This window comes from Amphibalanus amphitrite, unplaced genomic scaffold, assembly GCF_019059575.1.
Source record: "Amphibalanus amphitrite isolate SeventyFive unplaced genomic scaffold, NRLGWU_Aamphi_draft 001010F_arrow, whole genome shotgun sequence".
Taxonomy (NCBI): Eukaryota; Metazoa; Arthropoda; class Thecostraca; order Balanomorpha; family Balanidae; genus Amphibalanus; species Amphibalanus amphitrite.
In genome coordinates, this window is record NW_024882504.1 from 63,744 (window position 1) to 90,361 (window position 26,618).

General features: G+C 51.1%; 1 protein-coding gene across 2 annotated transcripts in view; it reads left to right on the forward strand.

Annotated features, from left to right (window-relative positions):
• Positions 1 to 7,515: 7,515 nt before the first annotated feature.
• Positions 7,516 to 26,618, forward strand: part of LOC122369141 (octopamine receptor beta-2R-like) — a 70,710-nt gene continuing 51,607 nt past the window's right edge. The window contains exon 1 of one of the 2 annotated variants that reach the window (XM_043343604.1): positions 7,516 to 8,553. In XM_043343604.1, coding sequence (XP_043199539.1) covers positions 7,785 to 8,553 — 769 coding nt within the window. In that variant the 5' untranslated portion in view covers positions 7,516 to 7,784. The remainder of the gene's footprint in view (positions 8,554 to 26,618) is intronic. The other variant, XM_043343603.1, reaches the window with a different exon arrangement.

The following is a 26,618-nucleotide window of genomic DNA, read 5'->3' on the forward strand; positions in this document are numbered from 1 at the left end:
CAACGCAGTGATCCTAGTCTCAGTAAGGAGTTTGACATAGTTGTTACTTGTTAGGAAACTTCTCAACTGTAACGAGTTGTACTTTCTAACTCTCAGGAGGGAGTACCTTGACGCCTGTGGGCAAACTCCCAGAGCATGCATATAGCGCCAAGTTTCCAGCCAAACTCTCGGCTGAAGTGACGTGTTAAGTAGCTGCCGACAGCCAGAAACTACCGACGCACCGGGATGACTGACCTCAACTTCTCTCACGCTGCCTGGTCGACAGACTCGCTGCTTCACACATGTCTTAGGAGCCAGTGGCGGCGGAACACCTTCAATTAAGGGGGGGGGGGGCACTGCCGACTTTTGGTCCCATTCTTTCCATACAACGCCCATAGGGCTAATGTTAAAATGCCAAAATCAAAGGGGGGCACGGTGCCCCGGTGCCCTCCCCGTTCCGCCGCTTACGTTACACTGAGAAAAAAAAATTATTCCCCTGGAACACCTTTAAGGGTGTGTACCAAACTGCACCTCGCTGGGGTGTCAGACGGGTGTCACTTTTGACACCAATACAGGTGTCATTGGGAATGAAACACCGGGTGTCTGACACCCTTTTAGGTGTCTGACACCCTTTTGGGTGCACACCCAAAAGGGTGTCACCCAAAAATATGGGCTCTATTATAAAAAAATAGAGCCCATATTTTTGTATAAAGTACAAAAAATATGGGCTCTATATTTACGGAGAAATCCAATGAAAACTCACCGAAACACATCGGGTCCATTCACAGTGAGAAGTTGCTCGCATTTCAGCAATGATAATTAACCGTCGATTATCTCCAACCAGATGTTATTCCGCAGTTCACTTCAGTTCAGTTCACTTGCTTTCGTTTCCATGGTGCAATGCTGTGTTGTCATCCTCACTCCAGACTTATTTCACCGAGTACCGCCCGCCTCGTCATTTGAATAAACACGGAGCAAGCTACAAATAAAAGCTAAACATTATCATTAACGCACTATCACTTGAAGAAGTACACTGCGAACAACGTTCGGCGCCACTATATCCACATAAATTCAAAAAAGCCCTGCCATCACTCACACTGCACACGCACCACGTGGCCACGCGCCGCCGCCAACTGAAATCTAACGGCTTTCCTGCAAGGTGGCGCTTTTTGATCTTCGCATGGTTGACGCCGTGACCAGCACACAAATGACGTCACACAATGCAGCTTGCTGATTGGGTAATGATTCAAACCACTGGACCTGCTGTGGTTTCTAGCAGTGCTACGGAGTCAGAGTCGGAGTCTGATGGAGTTGGCAGTTCTGGCCGGAATAGGAGTCCATTTTGGAAGACAGAGCGGGAGTCCGAGTCACTGAAAATCCGTTAGACACCGCATCCCTGGTTCCTAACACAAGTGACGTCAGAACAATTTATGTGATGATTTAGGTTCGAATACACGACAGCTTTCAAACATTTCATGACTCATGCTGGAATGTTACTCAACAAATGACAACACACGTGAAGGTATCACAAGTAGTGATGTCAATTACGGAAAATCGGAATACCTATACCAAACCAAATACCAACCAAAACCACGGGGAAATACCGAAACCAAACCAACTTGGGAAAATGAGGGAAATACCAACTTTTTACCGATTTCTTAGCCTCTTATGTATTAGTGAGGGTTCATGATACCAACAAGATACCAAACACAATACGATTGGAATACCAAATACCAAGTTGGTATCGGTTTGGTATCGGTAGACCAAAAAGTTGGTATCCGATTGACATCTCTAATCACAAGGGTATCAGATCCCTTTTAAGGAACATTTTTTTTACACCTTTTGAAGTGTTGATGGTTTAGGGTGTTTGACACCCGAATGGATGTTGGTGTAGGACACCCATTAATGTGTCTTTCTGAATCCCATTATGGTGTGTTTAAAAGCGCGTTGCACTTGAAGGTTGTCATCGTGGTGTTGTACACCTCCATGATTCCCAAAACAACATTTTTGACACCAATCTGGGCGTTATATATGACACTGCAATGATGTCCGACACCCGTGAGACACCCCATGGGAATATTTTTCCTCATTTTTTTTCACGCTGTTTTTGGTGTCAGATCCTTTTGCAAGTGTCAATGTGACACCTCTAGCAGTGTCGGACACTCTTAACATTCCGCTTCAATAAATGGCAACACCTGTGAAGGCATCATAAGGGTGTCAGATGCTTTTAAAAGAACATTTTTGACACCTTTTAGGGTGTTTGATACCTTAGAGTGTTTGATACCCGGATGGGTGTGGGTGTCGGACACCTATTAAGGTGTCATGCTGAATCCCATTAAGGTATATCTAAACGCTCGCATGCGAAAGGACACTTGAAAGGGTGTCATCGTGGTGTTGTACACCTTAATGATTCCCTAAACAGCATTTTTCAACACCAATCTGGGTGTTCGATGACACCTCCAATGGTGTCTGACACCCGCAAAACACCCCTGGGGAATAATTTTTTTTTCTCAGTGTAGAAGCCATGCTTATATGTGCAGAAGCTTTTATTATGCATCCTGCTATCACTCAAGCAGTACTAGGTAATAGGTATGATATCATAGTCTTTCTTTGGATGGAATTCTTTTGATTGTCATGCCTAACATTACCCAAGCAGTGTTTCATGTGCCGTTCGGATCGCATGCATATTGCATATTTGATGTTTTTTTTCTAGGTCTTTAAATGAGAAGGCAAGGGACTTTCAATCTTTTAGCAGTGATGATGAAAAAAAGCTGAGTTTGTTTTAGCGAGACCTAGAATCCAATAAAGCTTTTCCTGATTATCGGCGAGCCTAGCGTATCATTATTTAATTACAATTTTCTAGCGAACTTCTTTTCTTCCAACCGGCTTTAAACTTCCGACGTCCTCCGTTGGCCACAACTAACTAGCCAACTTCAGCTAGGCAAACATCTGCCACGCACAGATCCAGTTCCAACTGCAGAGCTGGGTCCACTGGTGGCTGAAAACACACCCCACTGCCAGCTCAGAACAATAAACGTGATTAAAAACAAAGTAAGAAAACTTCTGCACCGCCAGATACACAGTATACAAAATGGGGGTCCACGTGAACCTTTGGTACGACTCGTAAGTGATAAAACTTAACCCGCGCCCCGTAGGGGGAGGGGGCGAAACGGCCCCCCTGTCCTTTTCGGTCGATATCTCCTAAACGGCTGGAGATATCGCCACCAAACTTTCAGGACTCCTCCGGGCATAAATTTCACACATTGTGACGAAAAAAATTTCCAGAGGCTATGATAGGTTGGCCACAAATGACGTCAGAATGACGTCATGTTCTGTTATTTTCGACCGAAAAAAGACCTTCGCGAGAAGACCTGTCAGGCCTACAGCTTTGAAGATACAGAAAAATGATCAGATATAAAAGGTGTAGGATCGACAGGGCTACAAAACTGCAATTTCGGATTTTTGAAATTTTTGAGTTTTGACCCACAAAAATCAAAAATGCATTTCTATGGATATATTAACCAAAAAATCCAAAAAGTTTTTTGAGTTTCGAAAAAACCGGAATATATGTGATAGTACCTACCGTCTTCTATCTACATACCAAATTTCAGATCGATACCTCTTTTTTTGGCTAAGTTATAGCGAAAAAACTGTTCAAAAATGATGACGTCAAATTTTCAAACTCAATTTTTGGCAATTCTAGACCTCGTAGAGCAAAACAAAGACCACCATTAGACTCCCCGTGACGAGCTGCATCGAATCGATACCCGTTTTATGCAAAAATATCATCTTTGAAATTTGACCAAATTTGACCTGACCTTGACCTGACCTTCACCGAAACGTGACCTAGGCTGGCCCCAAAGGCTGCCTAACCCACCTAATCGCATTTGTCATGTAAAATGGACCATAAAACATGTATCACACGACACTTTCATATTGTGACCCCGGTGACCTGACCTCGCTGTGACCTGACCTGGTATCAGTGACCTCAGATAGCAAAGTATGTATTTGACGAACAATGTACCATCGATGGTTTTCAATAAATTACCAATTTACTCGATTTCACAACACATTTCTTGAAATGCCTGTGAACGGTGAAAATCTGACCTTTGACCTGACTTGTGACGTCATCGGTTTGACCTAGGTCAATGAAATTCGGTCACAAGGTAGTTCCCGGGTGGGGCTATCGAACGCCGTTTGAATTTTGAAAATCGGCCGATAACTTTCCGAGATCTTAGGGGGGGGGGCCGAAACGCCCCCCCCCCCCTACGGGTGGTAGGGTCCGCCGGTAGCCCTACGGGGCGCGGGTTAATCCAGAAAACATGTATCACACGACACTTTCATATTGTGACCCCGGTGACCTGACCTCGCTGTGACCTGACCTGGTATCAGTGACCTCAGATAGCAAAGTATGTATTTGACGAACAATGTACCATCGATGGTTTTCAATAAATTACCAATTTACTCGATTTCACAACACATTTCTTGAAATGCCTGTGAACGGTGAAAATCTGACCTTTGACCTGACTTGTGACGTCATCGGTTTGACCTAGGTCAATGAAATTCGGTCACAAGGTAGTTCCCGGGTGGGGCTATCGAACGCCGTTTGAATTTTGAAAATCGGCCGATAACTTTCCGAGATCTTAGGGGGGGGGCCGAAACGCCCCCCCCCCCTATACGGGTGGTAGGGTCCGCCGGTAGCCCTACGGGGCGCGGGTTAATCCAGGACGTACTGCAACCTCGTTTCGATTCACAAAGCTCTGGAAATGGATCCCTCAACAGTCAACAGTCAACAATCAACATATGCCATACCTTTTTACCCTCCTAGATGGAACTTTAGAACGAGGGAAGTTGACCTGTGTCTTTTCGAGCTGATAAAAAATCTGCCGTTGGAATTAAGCAAGTCAAAAAACTTCGGTCTTGAGCAATAGGGCATAATTTTTGAGTGACTGATGAACTGTCCAGAGCCCTGCAACTATTATCGGTACTGTATAATTTAAACATCCTATATACCGCTCAGTGCAGAGAAGTGCGTACTGCGCAGTATGGATGCACACTGGGCAATTTGCTCACCCATATCTCTCAGTGCTGCGACCAACGTCACTTCGTTCTGTGCAGTGGTACAATATAACTCAAAAGACCACGATTCATGTGCGGCTAATTTCCCAGGGGCGGCTAAGGTACGAGGGTATAGCTGACGAGTTGTTCAAATAATGATGTTATATATAACTAGAGAACTGTCAGTTCCAGCCACCAATGCACGGCTACCGACATTACTCATAAGTCATAATAGTCTTGTCTCCTCAAACGGTGGAATCATGTTCGTTAGGTCTTCACAGAAAATAAATACTCGTAATGAATAAATCTAAAAATGACAAAAAGCAGTTTTCACTTGATCAAAGTGATTGTAAGCAAAACATTTCAAACGGTATTTTATCATCACCTGCTTAAAATATGCATAAAAAGAGAAAAAGTGGGAAGCCATGAGCCATAGGTATATGGCACAACGTTTGAACGTAACGTCTAAAAACTAGTTCAGGAGAGGGTTTACTCGGCTGTGCTCCCAGCGTATCTGTAACGCACCAAAGCTGGTCAACAGCTCGCCTCTCCGGTGTAAAGCCCCCGTTGCTCAGGTCGTTATAAGCCAAACTTCTGTCCTGATGTTACACAGTGAGGGCTCTGCCCCTGAAGTTGCGTCCGCAGACGACTCCCTGGGGCTGAACTTTGCATCACTTACTCAGAAGCCGGGAGATGCCGGCGAACTTTAGATCACCAAGGCGGCATAAATAGATAGTCACCGATGCATGTGAAGTTGGCATTAGTAAGAGAACCTATTCCCAAATCGCCTCCATGAATGGCGTGCGATTATCATAACGAGCACGGTGAAATTTATTGCCGTCCATCTAAATATGATCACTCTCCTGATGCGCGTCAGTCTCCGGGCTCTGCGGCCGGTCGTAGGCACCAGGCAGCCCCGGGGGATGGAGTCCAAAGTCCGCTGCCGGGACGGCCTGCGGTCACTCTCCGGACTGACCCAAGCCTCCTTCAGAGCCTGTGTTGGCCGCTGTCGCCGAGTGCCGCGTCACTGCGAGGTGACCGTGGCGGCTGGGCCGAGTGGCAATGTTGCATGACGGCCGTCCCGCCCCCCCCCCCCTCCACCGGGCCAGTCACGGCAGGCGAGTGGTGATCACGTGCTGGTGTCGATGGCGACCTCGGCGGTGCCGTCACCGTCAGTGTGGCAGCAGCGGCGCAGGGTGTTTGAAGGGAAAACTGCATAGGGTTGGCTATGTTGAAGGAGTGACGGTGGGTTTGTAGTCTACTCCATAACTTCACATGATTCATTTTATTCCGAAAACCAGACAGTGGTACTTACCTACTAGTTAATGATGGCTACCCAGAAATTTGTTAAGTGGAAACAATGAGAGCTGAAGAACAATGATTTAAAGAGAAACCCTTTTATGCTCTGATGGAGAAGTAGTTATTGGTAGGTGAGAGGATGGTGCGACGAAGTGCTCATGAGATTCGAAAGTGTGGGCTGATCTAATGAAGGTCGTTGATCTGTAAGGAAAAATAAGAACTGAGAGAGGAATAACGGATTCTGATGAGGTGAAAAGAAATGGGGGGGGGGAGAGGGCTGAAAAGTGGAGAGCTTACAAAGATTACTAGAGGTTTCATAAGAGATTTCGCTAGCGAGGTCGAAACCGATAGTCGTGGATTATGTTGCTGAAGTTGTGGAATATGATGAAGAAGCAGCGTCCTGTGAGGGACAGGCATCGACCCGCCCGTCTCTATGCAGTTATGTCTGCACGTTCTCTGCAGTCTGCAGTCGGGATCGTTGTGCCGTAAAATGAGGGTTCCCGGTCACGCACGGCAGTAATGGATGCAGCTCAGCGCACCGAGTTGAAGGATCAGCGCCGGTGGGCGGTACACATCCCCGGCAGATGCTCCAGCCGCTGATGTTTGCGGTGCTGCCACAACTTGCGAAAATGAGCCACATCAAAGGCACCAGCGCTGGTGTAGACACAGTGTCTATCACCTGATGATGTCGTGGCTTATTTTATCGAAGCGTGTCAACAACTCATTGAGGATTCAGTGAACAGGTCGAGTCAGCGGCACCATGATCCGTTGATGGGTGTTGAGAGCGCCTATCAAAGTACCACATGTGCGTCATAGTGCTGTCAGAACAGGACTTCCGGCCGACGCGAGGCTGGCGAAACTAGCACAATAGCTCGGCAACAGGTGCGATCGGCCTGCTGACACCTGGGGTCGGTCACACGGCGCAGCGCGTGTCACGTCCGGCACGCGCCCCATTCGGCCCGCAGCCGAGGCAGTCACCCGTTCGCACTCGGCGCCGAGCCCTCGGAACCTGCCGCTGGCCTTCTCCCCCGAGACTGCCGCCGACCGCGGGACCGTCCTGCCCAGTCAGCCCCTGGGACGTCCTCGCGAATTTTCGGAGGGGTCACCCATTGATCTGGGCGGGGCGGGTCCTGGGCGGGGGCGTGCCGCCGGCGACGACGACGGCGCGCGCGCGCGCACAGTACGGCAGGCGGCGCCGGGCCGGCCGCCCGCTGCCGGGGCCGCTATTGCCAGCGCGCGCCCGGCCGGCCGTCAGTGCAGCGCCGGAGTCCGGCCGAACAGCACGCCGGGCCGCCGCTGCCGCCGCGGCGCCGCGCCGTCAGCGCTGCTCCCTCCGCCCGCTCTCCATAACTGCGAGTACAATGTCGCCGCGCGTGCAGCGCGGCCCGCTCGGCGGCTGCTCGTGCCCGTTCGCGCTGGCCACCGCCGGGGCCCAGTAGCGCCTGAAGATGGGTGAGTTCGTGACTCTGACGGTGCCGCCGACAGCGTTCAACGAGGCCGTGTCGGTGGTGCCGGACGTGGCGTCGCGCGCCGACGCGGACATGCCGTGGCATGAGGTGCTGCTGACGGTGCTCAAGGCGCTGGCCATGGTGCTGATCATCGTGTCGTCGGTGCTGGGAAACCTGCTGGTGATCTGCAGCGTGATCCGCTACCGCCGGCTGCGGGTCATCACAAACTACTTCATAGTGTCGCTGGCGCTGGCTGACATGCTGGTCGCGCTCGGCGCCATGACGTTCAACGCCAGCGTGCAGCTGTCGGAGCGCTGGATGTTCGGCCTAGTCGTGTGCGACCTCTGGAACTCGCTGGACGTGTACTTTAGCACTATCTCGATCCTGCACCTCTGCTGTATCAGTGTGGACCGCTACGTGGCCATCGTGCTGCCACTCGAGTACCCCATGAAGATGACTCGCACACGGGTGCTGCTGATGATCCTGGCCGCGTGGCTGGCGCCCATCCTCATCTCGTTCATCCCAATCTTCCTCGGCTGGTACGCCACCGACGAGTACCTCAGCTCCCGCTCCCCAGACGAGTGCTCCTGGGAGGTCAACATGTGGTTCGCGGTCGTCTCCTCTTCCATATCCTTCTGGATCCCGGGCGTCATCATGGTCTGCCTGTACCTGCGCGTGTTCAGAGAGGCGGACCGCCAAGAGCAGATGCTGCACAAGGCACGCGGCAAGGCCCAGATGCTGGTCACACAGAACGGCGGAGCGGATGGAGGTAGGTGTTGGAAGTGTGGTGGGTAAGATTAGGGACTAAGGTCTTGGGCAAGGCGTAGGGGGCTGGAGGGATAAGACTGGGCTTGTCTTACGGGCAAGGTGATTGGGAAGTAAAGCTTCGGCACACGGGGGTGCAAGAGATAGGGTGAAAATATGTCTTAGGTGCCGGATTACGAGGGAGGGATAAGCGTGGCCTGGACTGTGAACTGCAAACTGTGTTACTGTGTCTGCTGCTTTCGTGTTGTCTGATTTACATGTATGAGTTATTTTCATCCCATGTTGTGTCTGTTGGGTGATGTGACTTTCGTCCAATTTTGTCGCAACAAGGTAGTTGGGGACTCGACAATATGCCAAAGTTCCGATCACTACCTTTGGCAAGTCAGGTAAACATCCTTTCAAGTACGCTCTTCAACTAGATGGCTGGCTCGAGAAGATTGAAAATGGCTCGAGGCTGGCCTCGTGTTATATAGATGTTCTGGTAAATCTTTTGATGCGTTCGCTTTCTTCGTGGGTGGTTGATAGAATGATTGGTAAAAAGATGGCAGGACGATTGTCTATAGGCTTAGTTTTTGGAAACTTACAATGACATCCGTTACTCACGCCCTTTTACGTAGATAAGACTCATTTGATGGATCATATGATGGAACTATGCAACAAACTGCAATGTGTTTGACATGATAGATTAGCTATCATATTTTAAAAGTAACAAAGCTCTTGTTGAAAGATCGTTTTATTATTTATTATTGTCATATATGTGGGATTTTATTGAAATAACGATAGCTCCGACCATATGTCGATGTCTAGCAGAAGTCTGCATAAATATCGCTGGTAATTGGGAGCAATGTGGACAATGACCCGTTACACAACAAGAAAAACAATTCCCAATTGCTTTGTTTTAATAAGCTCCTGCATTTTAATGTCTTGTTGCAATCTTCAGAATATGGTATGGATCGGTTTCTTATCAGACGATCTTCCTTACAATAATTTTCAAAAAAAAGTTCTTTTGCGCATTTCGTCGGAATAATTTTTCGGAATATACTTTGCACCTTCCCAATACTTCATTGATCCATGTTACAGTTCTGCACCATTCTTTTTATCGGAAAACAATTACTGCGGCTACATGGTTCACCTTGGCTCCATTCCACGGTCAGATCCACCTGCCAAGACCCACCTCAACGGGGCCGTGACCTCATCTCGTGGACAGCCATCCTCCTACACATGACATTGTCCACAGCATAGCTCGATAGACTCGCCGGGCATTTCAGCTGTCTCCGCCGCGTGCCGGCACGACTGGGGAACGTTTTACTGCCGCCGTCGTAATTAGCGACTCGTGTAAGTGCCGTGATTAGCCGGAGCCAGCGCCGGCACCGTCACAACAGTGGCGCGCGGCACGCATCCGGCGCATCTGTTTTCCGCGGCCGGTCGTGCGCGCCGCTGTCGTCGGGTTTCGTCCAAACAGCCCGGCTGTCGGCTGCCGATCGGCTCTGCGGCTCGGCTGCAGATGTTGCGGTCCGGTCTGAGGTCGGGCTCCGCTTCCCGTTCCCACCGCCTCCTATTAAGCTACTGCGTTCCGTGTCCGATGGGAGCGGTCGCGGTTAGCGCTGATGTGCGTTTGCGATTTCAAACCTCCTGTTTCTATTCTCATTTCCTCCACTCGCCTTCTCTGATTGCCTGGCTCCTCCAATCCTTTGCCGCTGCGGCGGCGGAGCGGGAGGCCATAACAACACCATACGACGGTCGTTTGCCACGTTTACGACGACAGCTGATCATTGGCGGAGTGATACGCCAGGGTAAACAGCAGATAGGCCGTGCCGGGTGTGCAGCGCCTCCGCAGACTCCGAGAGCTGCTCAGCAGGAGCGCTACTTCACACAGAATCACGGCCTGCACCCGGCAACGGCAAGTAAACCAGTGGAAACCAGTGGTCACTCTCAGACCACGATTCTTGACGTCATCCTAGGCGATGACGGGTTTCGGACGGGCGGCGACGAATGCGCAGGCGACGGCGCGATGACGGAGGGACGACTGACGGATGACGGACGGATGACGGGTCTGATCAGTCGATTGACGGACACGTGTTGAACAGACGGCAGGATGAGCGATGGCAACAAACACCCATCATCAGGTTCCGTTAGTATAGCGGCCGGTGGTCAGTAGTCAGTCCTTGTCCACTCCTACAACCGCTCTCTGCACGACGAATGTCGGCACGGCCTCGCGTGTTCGTATGAACATATTTGGCGGCGTGGGTTGAGGGGGTGGGTGGGGGAGGGGATGGGCCCTCGGAGGGGGTCGGTCGCGGTGACGTGGCTGGCGCAGCGGGGGAGAGGCTGGCTGGCATCCACGGCACCGTCTCGGCCACTCAGCGGATGTGCCAGAACTCGCTGTGACAGCCGTGGACTCCTAAACCACCCTTTTACCACTGCTCCTGTCTGCCGCGGCACGGAGAGCACCATGTTCCGCTTGTTCCGCCCCTGATCCGAGTGACAAACCTTTCTCATCACGTCGTTCCCCATATCCTCTCCGGTCGCCAGTAAACATTTACATGTCGCATCCCCTTTGCGGAGCGGCCGCTGACGAAACAACGCACCGTCGCTGGGGGCCCGGCCCTGCTGAGATCACAGCGAGCCCCGGCCTTGCATCAGTTGTACTGAGGCGATTTAACACTGTCCTAATCACATTGTGAGTGACGTGCCGTCATCGGTGACATGACGGATCGTTCATCGTTTGAGAGAGCAGTGGTCCGCTAACGGAAACTGCCAGCAGGGGAAGAGGATCGAACCTGCCTCCATGCGGGTGTTGATAGCACAGCATTGAATGACTCCCACGTGAGAAGTATGAAATGACGGATACAAATCCCACGAGTTGTTTCCCAATCATCACAGGTGCGTACATACATGCCGGATTATTGCGTAAAACCGGATGTAAGATGACTGCGGGCTGGATAATATTTCCAGAAGTCACCACCTTGCAGGCTGCTAGTATATAGTTATATATGTAGGTGACAAGAATATGCAGGATCTGACTTTTCAATGTTGTCACTGTTGTTATTGTTATTTTCGATTTAGGTAGTTGTTTGTAAGCATGAGGCTAGAAGCCTTCTTATTTACATATCTCGATGCATCCCTCTACTATCGGTATCGGTCCGATCAGCTAGCTCAGGCCAATGCGTTCGTTCTCTTTACCATATTGCACTAAAGCTCTTTTTTTCTCCATGTTTTTAGAGTCATTGATGACCAGAATTCTCAAGCGACAAAAACAAATGATGCCGCGCCGTATAGGTTCAATCCCACAGCCCCTCTCCAGACTAGCGGTAGGGCGGCTACGACGTTTGTCCGATGTCTGGCTTCCAGGTTTGCACCGATGCAGCCAGCATCAAACATGACTGGGCACATGGACCTTCCCTGCAAAACCCCGAATGCATCCTAAGGTTGCCGCTCTTCCCAGCCCACCGGCGGGGGCATCACCAATTCGGCGCCTCCCCTATATGTGCCTGCACGGTACGATTATCATACTAACCCGATCGGGGCGCTCCGATTTGGTGGTCGGCCGCTGGCGCCGCGGTCGGCCGGACGGACTGGCCGGGCACCATATCCAGCTCTGGTCGACCTCATCTCCCTGTGCGATCGGCGACTGGTGAACGGTTTACGGCGATGTGTCAGTGCAGTCTGACGGAGTCTGGCGCCGGTGATATGTGCAGTGTGCACAGAGCTCTGCTCACAGTCCAGAGGACCACCCCGGTGTGGCACACCACCCTAGCGGAAAGGAACAGTCTCGCGTCTTGCACGCTTCTGATTCGGTTCACTCGCTGAGCACACCCAATGGCTCGACCACCAAAACAAACCATCTGGGAGCTGCTTATGAATTCGCGGTGGAGTCCCGTAAGCTGTCAGTAAAGTGTCTGGCAGGCAGGGACCGGGACGTTCCCCCTAGTGGCGGCCTGTGTGGGGATGTGAGATGGTTTCCGCGATCGCCCTCTGCGTCACTGGCGCCGCAACAAAAGGTCAGGGACGGAAAAGGAAAGTGCACATACCTCACTTAGGACAAATCGAGAGTGATATGTTGCGACCAAACACGTGAATAAAAGTGTGAATGATTCATTTTTATTACGGAGCGAGCGAAGAGAGCGTAGTCTTTCCTTAGATTAACGGAAATTTCTGAGTATGAGCGGCCGGCCGGCCGGCCGGCCGGCCGTGGTCACGCTTTTGCGAGGCTTATATCTCAGCAACCACTTGACCGATTTACACGCGGTAATTTTTGTAGGGTAGCTTCATTCCTTCTAACAAGTATTGGACTATCCGCGATGCATGTGGGTGACCCCTTATGCACGTGCCACGTGCAAAACGAAGAGGTGTCACTTTTGTAATTGTTGCAATATCTCGGTAACTACTTGGCCGATTGCGCTGAAAGTTGGCATGTAGGTAGGCACCCACTAGGCAATGCATATCCATGTGCCAGAGTTGGGGTGCTGCTGCACGTGCGCACGTGCAGGGGTCGATTCCAGATCTTGAGAACGGCTGGACCGATGACACTCAAATTTGGCACATGGTTGGGGACCGGTTAGTAGGGTGCCGTGCAAAAGTCAGTTGGGACCCATTTTGCACGTGCGCACGTGCAGGGTGCCGCTTCCAGATCTCGAGAACGGCTGGGCCGATTGTGCTCAAATTTGGCACATCGCTAGAGACCGGTTAGTAGGGTGCCGTGCACAAGTCAGCTGGAGGTACCCCGTCGAAATTTCGCACGTGCAAGGCCCACCCTCTCGCTCGCTCCGTTAGTCGCCCCAAAAGGCGTTATACTGGTAAATAAGTGTAGGTCTTCGCTAGGAGCTGCGCAATTGACCATTACATTTATCCTTCTGAAAAGATGCTCAAAAGTATAAAAAAACATGCGTGACGTATCGTTAATATTGATTCATTTTATTTGCATCAGTCGTTTTGCGTTGGTTTTACGTAACCAGCCCCCCGTTGTCCGCTCATTTACCCTAAGCATGTTCAAGTGAACAACACTTAAATTTGTACGTTTCATTATTGTAATAAGCGGTAAATTTATAAGAACACAAATGAGCCCCATTGAAACGAACAATTTAATTGTTTCCGGTGTGCTATTCCCTGTATATGATTGAATGACCGGCAAACTTTTACAATGCTTATATAATTTGAGCTGAGTTGTTAAATCCCGTCAATTTCCCCCTGCCCTCGACACATTTCCTATATATACCATCATCGTTATTTTCCCGTCCTTTGAATGGATGCAAGTGGCGAATGCCAACCGGCTAACCGCCTGCTGACAACAGACGGATGTCTCGGGCACTTCTGCAGCGCAGTCAGACAGAGACGGGGGAGGGAGGGGATGGGGAGGGGGCGTCTGCACTGTGACGTCTCCGACCGACAGATAACAGAACTGTGTCGACTATCAGTAATGACGTCACAGTTGAACGCGACTCGGTTCTACGACGAAGCACACGGAGCTTGACCAATCTCGACCCTTGGTGGGGCGAGAGAAGTGCTATGGTCCCCAGACCCTCGGTTTACATGACCTCCAGATGCGCAAAATGGGGTGGCATGACCCCTTCACCAGGAATGAGGTGTTATGATAGCTCCCGTTGCCCAGAATGACATGGTATGACCCGACGCTTCTGCCCGCTGGAGTCGACTTCCAGAACGCTGGACCAGACTTCTCAGGAGCACATGGTGCTTTGTCACAGACTTCAAACACACTGTGAGCTCATATGGCAGTCCACGAGGAGCGGAGCTCGCGGTTCTATCAGCGGCCCGATCCCCACGACCACAGTGTGCCGCGGAAGTGAGCTCTCACGTAGCCGGGGTAGATTGCGTTAGCCCGGGGCGTTAGGGCTTCGGAGAATGGTCGGTACGTGGCTGGCCGTCCAAACAAATTGTGTGGCCGCGGTGTATTGTAGATGGCGCCGGCTCGTCGCGGTATGAAGTCAGATGACGGACCCATGGCGAAATGTTTGCCACTGGGGAAGAAGGTATAGGGATGGCGCAGTTCTCGTGTTTTACGGAAGATGTGGTAATGCAATGTTCACAGAACCTTCCACCGAGCACCCCAATGAGAGTCTGAGATGTAAAAGATGGGAGAGCTGCTTGTTGGTCGGATTCTAAATCAATAAAGAAATATCTACCGATCAGTCGAAACGACTGGTTCGGGATACCGAGTGATTCATCCAAACATCACAGTCAGCGATTTGACGTATTTCTTTCTGTTCGACGTAGACTGAAAAATACTCCTTGCATTCTCGGACACTCCTTCCCTCCGAGAAGTTCCCCTTCTGCTTTCCTTCACCCTACCAGCTCTCTTTTATTCGCTTTGTTTTGTTCTCTCTTCCTTCTTCCTAAACTTGCGATCAATCCACCATCACCTTCAGCGATCAGCCGGCAGGGCGCCATGGCCGGCATGAGCTGATTGGACCCACGCCTCCCTCCCTACCCCAACGTGCACGTTAACTGGGACAGTTTCTCACGCAGTGTCACGGTCAGAGGAAGGGAGGAGCCAGGGCGAGGACAACCACTCCCCAGCACCGACTGCACAGAAGGTGTGACCCACAAAGCTGTACCCAGGTCCAATAAGCCGGTTCAGGGTGCGTTTCATGCATGGGGTATGGTGAGCTCGAGTTCGTTGTTCGGTAGATGCTGGGGGGAAGCTTCCAGCTCTGGTATTAGAGTGATGTTGTTGCCCTTTACTAGATATGTTTTGGGAGTGGCCACAAGCGCAGTCTTTCTAGGAGATCTTTCCTCGTGACAGCTATCGCATCCGGCCAAAATCCCTGCGACTTATCCCTGTTTACATATGCAAAGAACTCGAGACAAACATTTCAGAAGCCGCGTAAAAGGCACCCTATTTATTTAGACTCACTGGGGACGGGCCCCCAAGCTGCAATGTTTCTTCGCACTTACTCTCTGGCCGCGGGTCTGCCTTGACCAGACTGGGTGCGGTTTCGTCAGGGCCATCTGCGCCGTACGTACGGCGGGCTCATTTTCCAGAGTGGAGACGGGAGTCGCCGGTAGCCACGGGGGCTGAGCGATGGATACCCGACCTTCCTGGGCTGTCCGACTGAGACGGAACAGCCCGCCTTCAGATGCTTCAGAGACGGTTGGGTCCACTTCTTATAGGAAGGATAATGTTCTAACGTAGAGAAAAAGTGAATTGTTGAAGATTCAAGATATTCCATGCATGTGTGCATTTTTGGTGATATAATATACATTTTGCGTAGGTATATGTAGTATAAGTTCATGAGTTATTCGTTTTTATTGAAGCCGTCTGGAACAAGCAATGACATATGGTCAGCTATGTTGTTGAACGAGGCACATTATTGTGTCGGCTTATAGCCTGTCTACGAAACGTCACTGCAGACCATGGCTACATGTTGCATGCGCGATGAAGATAAAGTCACAAACATGGCTCATAAATACATTAAAGACCATGATAAATACCAATCATTTTGCAAATGCTTTCTCGTTTGAAGTACCAGCATCGTTCAAGAGATTGGCTATTCCGTATAAATGTTAGCTCATGTCAAAACTTCCCATTCTGTTTTCGGCTTTAGACACTTTACATTCCTGTTTTTTATACGTATGCCAGATCGGGTAGCGTACAGTATAAGCGAGCGTAAGCATTTCCAATGCATCAAAAATTTGATTAAAATGACTGGTGAATATTTCATCATTCCCTGCACTTCGCGCACGGTGGATGGTCATAGCCGGTAATGTGTTAGCGGAACCGGCACAAAGTCGGTGTGATTAATTCGGATGAGTGTGGCCGGCCAGCGATCCATGTCGACCGGCCATTGAGGGCGCCAATACGGGCCGAGGGATGGGCGCTGGTGTCCCGCTGGCCGCTGACACACCACCAGTCACTCGGCTGGTCGCCCATTTAGTGTCGATCGCTGGTGAGCTGACAGACAGCGCTCTCGCGGCCGCCGTTCGGTGGAATGGACCCGCCGATATACAATATCAGATGAGAATACTGTGTCATCTGTCCAGTTATCTAGTTAGGATACTTTATCAGGTACGGCAGACCTAGTCACAAACGTACGTCACGATTGGCAATCAATGGACAACCCACTTCATCTTGACAAAACATTTCAACTCAAATATTAAGCGTGTCTCATCGCACTTTATCTGATATGGTTTTAGTGACGACCAAAGTCCTGCAACACAGTTCTCTACTTAAACTGCCGTCGGGAAATAAAGCGCCCCGTTGAACACGGTGACGCTTTCGGCAGACACAAAGACTGGTGACCGTTCGTTACACTGCAGCTGAGTGTGACGCGACTGCAGTCACGGTGTGACGCTCGCCGCGCAGCTGTGCCGTCGTGGCGCGCCGCCTGTGACGCTCAGTTACGCTGTTAGACAGACAGAAAGGCATCGCTCTCAGCGGCGCAGCGACAGACACGGGATGTTCCGTCGGTGTAACAGCATGGTAACACGGTATCAGACGAGGCCAATTGTCGCCGCCCTGCCACCGCCCCACTGCTACCTCGCCGGCGGCGGTGGGCGGCGGAGGCGGAGGCGGAGGCGGAGGCGGAGGCGGAGGCGGAGGCGGAGGCTCGGCCCCATTGTGGATTCATGACCTCAGGTAGAGAGGCAGGTGTACGACAGTTGGTCCGGGTCAGTTGCATCTGCCCCGCCCGTTCAATAGCTGATACCGGGTCGCTGGAAGGCCAGGTAGCTGAATCGATCAGCTGACGTGCAGACTCGTTAGTGGATTCTGAACAGGACAATTTCACCGGCCAGACTACGCTGTCTGACGAGTCACTGGACTATTGGACGTGTTATGATTCCAGGAAGCACCATCGCCATGTAAGGGTTAAACCTATACTAACAGCGAACTTCACGATGAGTCGATAATCGATTTCAGATTTCCTTGGACGGCCTTGGTTGAGACTCGAGAACCCTTATGGAGGATACCACTAACCCTACAAGACATCTTACAAGAAACCCAGAAAATGCATGGCACTGTCCTACTGTCCCTGGCTCCGACCGAAACCCAGTGGTCAAGTATATCACATGCCATATCCTGAGCAGCTGACAATCTGATCGCTTTTAACTAAGCGCCCGATGCCTCTCACGTCACTCCGTGAATTTGTCCTCTCGCTATCTCTTCCAATCGACCTCCGGGTCCCTCCCTATCTCCCCCTGGTCCTCGCCTCGCCAGCTTCTGCGTGTCATACCACGCTGGCTGGACACGAAAAGACCGGACATCAATCTTGACTAGCGACGTCGCGGGCCCCGCCGTCGCGCGTCGGGCGGTACCCAAAGCAGGTCGTGACACAGGCTCAGTGGCGAGGAGGGGCGCCGGGACAGGCCGGGTCAGCGGTACGTGATGCCGTCTTATATCGGTCACTTCCTTCCCGCTATCGACTGCCCGACTGTGCATTGGCTAATGAGGGGAGTGCGTGATCGGTTGTGGGTCGCTAGATAGAGTACAGGACGTGAAAGAGTTGGATGACTATATAGAACAAGGATATAAAAACCGGGAGGCATTTTGTGTACACATTTCATTTAATTTATTCACACTTCAGCAACGGGAATTTCCCCAATGACAGGCGAACTCAACTGTGTGATATAATTTCTTTATGCCCACAATTCTCCTCCGTATCATATTTATAGAGCAGACGCCAGTTGTGGCTCACCATGCTCTGGGAGCCGCTCACAACAAGCTCTGAATACCAGAATTAGATGCGATTGGGCCACTTCTGTTCCTGATTACTTGTTGCTCTACCGAATGGTGGTCTCCTTTGAGTTTTTCAGACGGGTTGATTGAATAAGTCGGCTCGCCCCCGCGGCAGCTGCAGCCGAACCTAGCAGAAGCGCAACTCGCCGAGAAACTTGGTCAACATGTGTTCTTGGAGAATGTTTTCGTCATTTGCTCTTTGTTGCAATATGGAAAGAAAGGTATCTTAGATTTGGTCCCTGGAGTTATTCAATGACTTTAAAGTGCGCATAAGTACCGTTCGACGCTGCTTGTTCTTTGAAGTACCTTCCTCTACATTGGAACTCTTCTGAAGTGTGTCTGTATTCTTGCGTAATATAGTTATCATCAGTAGGACAAATTTACTACGCGACGAATCCAGCCATGCTTACTTATGCATCACAGCTAGCGAGCTCAGCAAATCCTGATGACCTTTACTTCGGTTCGCTGCAAAGCTGATTAATTGTTAATGCTGGAAACGCATACTATGGCTGCAAATTAAGCTCAATAGATGATTTCTGCGCCACAGGAGCGCCGGTTGCTGGCCTGTTTGTGTTTAGTCTGGTGGTCAGAAGGCTCCCATCAGCCACCTGTCGCGACCTTCCGTTCTTCGACTGTTCAGGGTCGGGATCTTCAGCCGCCCCCGCCGCCGCCCCGCCCCCGCCGCGGCCAGTGCGGTGACGACAGCTCCGAGCCTTTGATGCACTGCGGCGGCCGGCGGATCTGACACCCGTTGTGGACCGGTCTTTGCCGGCGCAGTACCCAGTACAGTGGGGAGACCCGGTGGTGGGGGAGAGGGCGGGGGACAGGTGTCAAGTCAGCCCGGTTCTTCCCTTTGTGGTCTCCGGGCGGCGGAGCAGCGATGGGAATCGTAATCGGCATCCTCTCGTAGGATGGACACTGTGCCCTACAGGAGAATGACAAGCCAAACCGTTTTGGGTGTCGGAACGAAACTGCTAATTCTGGCCTCTTGAATGAAAGCGAGTCTTATATGGGAAGACGTAACTCTACGACGGACTGCCGCACGTCAGAAATAATTTGCCGAGCCCGTTTTGGAAGACAGGGAAATCTGTTCAATCAACTTGTCAAGTATCATCGATTAGTGGCAGTCATCCATATATCATTCGCAGTTGTTCATCAGCATTTATGACAACTCTGATCATTTTTCCATAAAAACGCACTGAACCTCACATCTGACCTTGCCTGTCCGCTGCTGAATATGAGAACCGTTTCACGTTAAAGTGACCATCCCACCTTAACATTAGTTTTGAGTTGAGATAGCCAAATTGGTGGCCATGGCCTGAAAATACCGGTTTGGGCACTCACAACATCGAAAAATGCTTTAATTCGGAGATATGGAATTTCAAACTTGCAGTTTTCGGATTCTAAGGGGCTAATGCATTGGTATGCCCCCTTAGAATTTGTGACGTCAGTGGAGGTCTAACAGTTTTTAAATCTTTTACTAAAACGTTTGGTAGCACGCGGTGGTATATGCTGCTTTGCGCGCAACAAATGCCGCACTTTCAAATAAAGTCGCTAGGAACAGCGGAGATCCCAAAAAGTAAACAAAAGTAAAAGTCTAATATCTTGAAAACCGGTGAATATTTTTCGATGAAATTTGGTACATATTCGTTTTCGCTCTTTCTGAACCGAGCGACATCACTTTCATGCCAATTCATTAACTTTTTGAAGGTGGGAGGGTCCCTTTAACACCTACTATAGTATTGTCTGATAACTCAGATCGTATAGCCGTCCGCTCGACCTTGCCTGGTCGCGACTCGTCCTAGCTCGTCCTCACTCTCTCTCTCCCATTCTGAAGGTCCCTGGGCGTCCTTGGAGGGCGTTCTCCAGCCTCACATCCGCTCTTATAGGCCATATCTGACACTATCAGGAGGTACGGGGGCGTCTGCAGCCGCTCCAAGTCGGCCGCACGGCGCGGCGGGACCAGCCCCCGGCCGGCCGGAACGACACTGCAGTTGTTGCAAGGTCGTCTGCAAGGCTTTCCGGCGGCCGAGTCTGCCTTGTTCGACACATGATCTGTGTGGCCCACTCGACCCGCGTGACCCGCCTGAACCGCGTGACCCGGCGTGACCCGACGACCCCAGCCGGGCTGTTTTGACCCGGAGATGACTGGTGCCGCCGCAGAGCTAAGGCGATCGGAAATTCCAATTGGTTCCCGGAACAGGTGAAGATGAACCGTCTTGTCCGGGGCCCGTGGGAATGCTTGTAAATGGTTTTGTCTCCTATTTGTTTAAAGGAAACATCAGGCGCTGAATGTTGTGAGCTCTGACAGTCTTTGTAAACACTATACGATTCCAGTGTCCGCCGATTTATTAAAATTTTCATAAAATGGGCTATAAAGAAATGTGCCAAAGAAAAATACTAGCGTGGAAATAAGGGAGTATCTACCTTATATTTGTGGTTTGAAAATGTGATATCAAATAGTTATGTTTATATCACCGTTGACGATACAATTACGGAGCTTGAAGAAACAGCTCATTGTGCCAATTCTAATGAGTTATAAAAATAATACTTCAATAAGAAATTCCATCCATGCTTCCAGATAATATTTCCATCTGTTTATACAATCGCTATCTTTTCTTTGCGTCAACGCAAAGCAGTGGATGGTGTCCAATGATTACATAGGTGAACCTGACCCATTTCCCTCCGGCTTCATCAAGCCCTGTCTCATTTTCTGCAGGTTTACTCAGACCCCCCACGATGTTACAAAAATAGGCGCAGCTATGCGTCTGGCACGGTGAGCCAAGTATGTTCCGTGCACTCAGCGTTTCTCCGGCTGGGAGGTGTTCGACCCTTAGTCAGCCGGTCTGAACCGGCGAGCTGCCCGGTGCCAGGTGGACGTGCTGCTCAGTCTGTGTGCTGGCGGTGTTTTCGGGAGTTTTGCGCTCCTGTACCGCCTCTGGGCGGGCCAGCGCGACAGAGCGCGTTACAAACGACGCTCACAGCGCGCCCGCCTGTCCCACTTCTAAGTGACAGTGACTGATGCGAGCTGATGTCAGACAGAGCAAAAACAAAACGAGGCTCGCATTCGACAAAGGGGTCTCTTGACCTAATGAGCTGACTCTCAGTCATGTGTTTACCCGGAGACTGGGGTTTAGTTACTGCTCAAAAAGTGAACTATATCCCTGCAGAGCCGTCGTCGGACAAAACGTTTACCGTATGCAAGTATCCACACCGTAGCCGCAGCCGAGACGGAGGAGTGTGTCCCTGCATCGTCATGCCGGCGTCTCAACTCGATTTCGAGAAAGCAGCGAAGTTGTTGGTCGTCATGAGAGGAAGCGAATGGTAGTCACTTGGAATTCAACTCAGGGCATTGTCCTACCTCATAGATTTGGTCTAAAGTGTGTTTGCAACCAATTCAAGTGCGGGCGCTACAAAATACCGTTAAGCAAACGCGTACTTAGGCACAATTTACACGGCATACAAATAGCTGATCGGGTATGATTCATCATACATGTTTTACCCGCGACTTTCCCTTCGTCTGAAAAGCAGCCTTTCTAGCATGCCGCTATTACAGGGCGTCCCTAATGAAACGGTCTCCCATGAATGCATATTTTGATTAATGCTGCATGGCTGCCCATTTGAAACCATTGTAATTAAAACTTTCCGAGTTTGTAGCGCCTATCTGTCTTACAAACGAGCGGCTTTCGTCCGCGGCGAGCCGGCCCAAACGCTGGCTTTATGAGCCAGAGCCCGTTTGTGTCAGTCGGTCGGAAAGTGCCACTGAAAATGGAACTGTTCCCGGTCGGCGCTGCAGGGATGCACCGCCCACTGCTCTGCGTTCGTGGGTCCGTGACCCACGCACGGGGCAAGGTGTCAGTCTGTCGCTCTTGGGCCTCGTGTATCTGTGCTCCGTCTGTCTAAGCTCGACTGGGAAAGTGAAAGATAGGGTGGTAGGTGGATTGGATAAGATTAATGAAATGATTGCCGGCATTTGTAGGGTAGTCTCATTGCAGAGTGATCTTATGCAACCAGTAGCGGCAGAACACCTTCAATTAAGGGGGAGGGGACACTGCCGACTTTCGGTCCCATTCTTTCCATGCAACGCCCATAGGGCTAATGTTAAAATGCCAAAATCAAAGGGGGGCACGGTGCCCCGGTGACCTCCTCGTTCCGCCACCTGTGTATGCAACATGCAAGAAGAGCGCCGTTCAGTACCTGGTTTGTCAGCGGTCTGCAAATTTTGTCATATATATCAAAGCTGCTGACGTCTCTCGCACTCTTGTCGCTGAACAGCACGCCAAACATATTGTTTCAGGTTTCAACAGGCCGGTGAAAACGATTCATCTAATGCGGGGAAATTTAAGCCGATTTCATCACCTGCTGAAGCTGCGGCTTTTCGGGTTATCGTTTTTGAGATAACCACACATTTTATTTGTCACACCAGTCTGACCACAGGCATGCGATTTAGGCAACGAGGCATTACATAAGCACTCGCCAACAAGTCATTTTCTCAACAGAAGTTGTTTTGCCTTTGTGACAGCTAACTGGCAGCCATAGCTGTCAAATGGCAGTGACATGCCTCTGTGGTCTGTGGTGGCTGGAAACCTCCTACGCAGTTCAACCAGCCTGTGATTTTCTGACTGATGATGTGAGCCGAGATTTAACCAACGCAGCCCATTGAATTTCAACGGTATCTCAGCCCCCGAGGCTCCGAGAATAACACACTCATTAGGGGATTTTTATAGGCGGCTGAATTTCCAGCGCTTCAAAAACTGTCTTCAGAAAGTGGGGGCATTCTGGTTACACATATGCGCTGTTAAGTACGCACACGGATCTTGTGGCTACGTCATTCAGCATCAGTGTCCAGAAAACCGCAGACTGCTGTTTCAGCCTTGCTGCTGAAAGTACGCCCGAGACTGGGATGAACGCCCGGCTGTTAAGTGGTTTCTACCTACAGCAGCAGGTTTGAGATCGATTTGAAACGTATCCGACAGCGTTGTCAATAGCCACCCTCAAATAAAAAGGCAGCTGGTAATGTCCTAACCAGACAACAGAGTTTTGTCAGAGAGTTTTAACCAGACAACAGAGTTTTGTCAGAGAGTTTTAGGTCAACGTCCTCAAATCGTACTATTACACTGACCTTTCCGATGGCCAGTAGTACAGTGAAGTGAACCTATACAAATTAAATCACAGACCATTCCTTGCAATCTCCTTACGAAGCTGGTACAGGATTCGCTTGATCCCAAGCTAGAGTAGATTGCAAAAACTTGAAATACTTCCGTCGGGACCGATTTATCTTAGCAAACATCCGTCTCAAGACTCTAGTTGCAATATAATACGCGTGACTGCAGCGAGTGGTAGCCGCGAGTCCGGTGCCACCACTGGAGTGATACTATCCGAGCTAGAAAAATATTCAGAGTTTACCTCTAAGTTCACGAATAAAATCGTTTGATGGATGTTCGCGCACCGCAATCTTTAAAGTCATGTAGACGCATTGGATAATTTATGTCGAACCAATTGACGCCTCTGGGCATAGCTGGCCTAGATATTCGTAGTTTATTTTCTTTACAGCCGTTCCATCAGCACATTGATGTGGCGTAATATAACGTTTACACCCACCGTCCCCCGTCCGTCATTCAGCCGGCTGCCAGCAAATCAAGCGTTGAAGGTGTTGTCCCCAGCCATTTCATCGTTTACTCGTGTTATTTGCTACTCTCATGAGCTTCAAACAACACAGCATCACGTCTTCCACGCCATTATTTCCTTTTGTAGAGTCATGATGAACCTTTCCGTCTTCGGGCTAGCTCGAAACTCTCCAAAAAGTACGACATTTTACCGAGCATCCCCTGACTCAGAGCTGCCGTGGCATCTCGTCAACTTCTCACCGCCCCCTCGCTATCGTCTGGACCAGCCTCCGACACCTCGAGCGGCCCTATCAGCCGCGGCAGCACGCCTCAGCTCGGATTAGTCCTGTAAGCCGCCTCCTCAAGGCGCGGCGGCGCGGCCAGACGGCGCGGTAGCGAGCCTGCCAAACAGCTCCAGACCTCTGGACTGGCGGCGGACGCTACTGCGCCCCTCGATCCCCTGACGCTGGTCCATCACTTCCCGTCACGTAACGTCAGGTCACGTATCGTGACATCAGGTGACGCGGCCGGAAGTTGCATACGTGAGACCCTCTGTGACGTGTCCGCGTGCATTGATGGGATCGGTAACATGACGGTCCCGTCATGGCGACCGGAAGGTTTTACGGCTCACCCGCTGCCGGTCAGGGTCACTACGGCACACGGATCAGGGAGCGGAGCTCTGCGGACACCACTCTGTCTGAGAGAGAGGGGACACGGTCAGACGCCGTGAGGACAGAGGACGGGAGACGCGCGGTGACGCTCCGCCCCTCTATCTCTAGGCGCGGTGTTTATGCTGCACTTTGAGACCGCGAGCGGGCGGCCAGACTGGGTGCCATATTTGCTTATCACGCCCATGAAACCTGACATGCGCGTCATGTGACCGGAAACCGGTTGGAGCCGGCACCCCGCGGCTCGTCTCTCTGCGCGCGATGAATGTGTCCTCATCACGGCCCATCACCGCCACCCCGGGCGTATCGCACGCCCGGGGTGGCGGGCGAACCACCTCAGCTTGGAGTCGAACCGGGGACATTTAGTCGCCGTGTATGTTTTATTCATCGGCTGTGTCGCTGCTACCCGGAACGTGGACGGGCCGGCGGCTGTCGGTTCGATCATTTCGCCAGTGCCAGGTGCGCGGTGCAGGCCGGCGCGGGCAGCTCGGGCGCCACGTTTTCCTCGCCGGCCCATGGACGAGTGGCCCGTTATGTGCGGTGACCGGCCGGCGTTCCGTGCCGTCCACTGCAACCGCGCAATACCATCCTTGAGACCGAGGTCATCCGCTGAAAGCAAAACAATTCATTTGACCAGTCCAAATAAATGGAGCGGGACACATACCAGCTGACTGGCCCCTACGTGCATGAACTCATGCACATGCCATATTTGAGCGGGCACAATACTTACCTTTTTAGCGACGTTTAACGCCAAATGGCATTTCCTTGAAGTGACGCTCTTCGATTAGCCTTTAGCAGACGCTAATAAGCATGCTGGCACCCGGCCTACAATAGATTATTGCACAGCGTTGCACAGCGTCGTCACGGCCGGCGGACATGGGGCGCTCTTTGATTGGTTTCACGTCACAGTGACGTCACGTCATGAGACGGATGTCATTAGCGACCACGTATGACGTCGTTACCCTTGAGTGACGCTGGTGCGCACATTGAGAGGAGATGTGGCCGGCTCCTCCTAGGATTCAGGTGATGGACTGTGTGGTTTTGACGTGTCGGTCTGGTGACCGGCACTTGAATGTGATTTGTCCGGTCGGTTCGATAGGTCATTTCGGGTCATCCAGCGTCCTCTTGTTAGCATGTCGGGTCATCCAGCCACTCGTTAGGCTGTGGTCCTATCGGGTCATAAAGCGCCCTAATGTCAGTCGGTCGGTTGGCTCATGTCGGGTTATCCACTATCCAGCGTCCTCTCGGGTAATCCTGCAAGTCATCTGGCGTTCTTCCCTTACTTACAAACCCGCCGGGTCATCTAGTATCCTTTCCCGGCTCGTCGTTCATCTACAATAGCGTACTTCCCTCACTTTGTTAATCCGCCGGGTCATCTGGCGTCCTTACCCCTGCAGTCTGTCAGTCATCCAGCGTCCTTTCCCCGTCTGTCAGTCCGCCAGGTCATCCAGCGTCCCTTCCCCAATCTGTCGGTCATCCAGCGTTCTTTCCCCAGTCTGTCGGTCCGCCAGGTCATCCAGCGTCCCTTCCCCAGTCTGTCGGTCCGTCGGGTCATCCCCGAGTCAGCAGCCAATCACCGGACAGCAAACAATCACCGATCCCCGAGCTCGGAGATTGTCTCACACGGTTCTGCACGGCGTGTGGAGCCGACAATGGTATACGGTCAGCAGCCACTGGTGGCCATTCCTGGGCCTTTATCTACCCATGCGTATTTTGAGAGCAAGTGAGAGGAACTTGATGATCAACGACTGTCATTATGGATGGTTGGAAAAAAACAAACAAGCAAAATTAAACAAGAAGCGACAGGTTCTCGGCGGCCTCGGTTTGATGTGATAAATTTCTATTGATTTGGCTCCAAACCTTGCCTCACTTTGAGGTGAAGCGCATTTGGTTATCGACGACGTGGCGAAGTCCGGCGCCCCTACGACGTCGTCAGCTTACCCCGGGTCTTGTCGTCAATCAATCCTCGACACGCAGCCCCCGAAACTATCGCGCCCTGGATCACTTCACATGGCTGACAATTTCTGGAAAATGCTAAAGACATGTCTCCGGCGAGCGCTATATTACATTCCTTCACCATTTAGAGGAATCTAAACATGAGGTC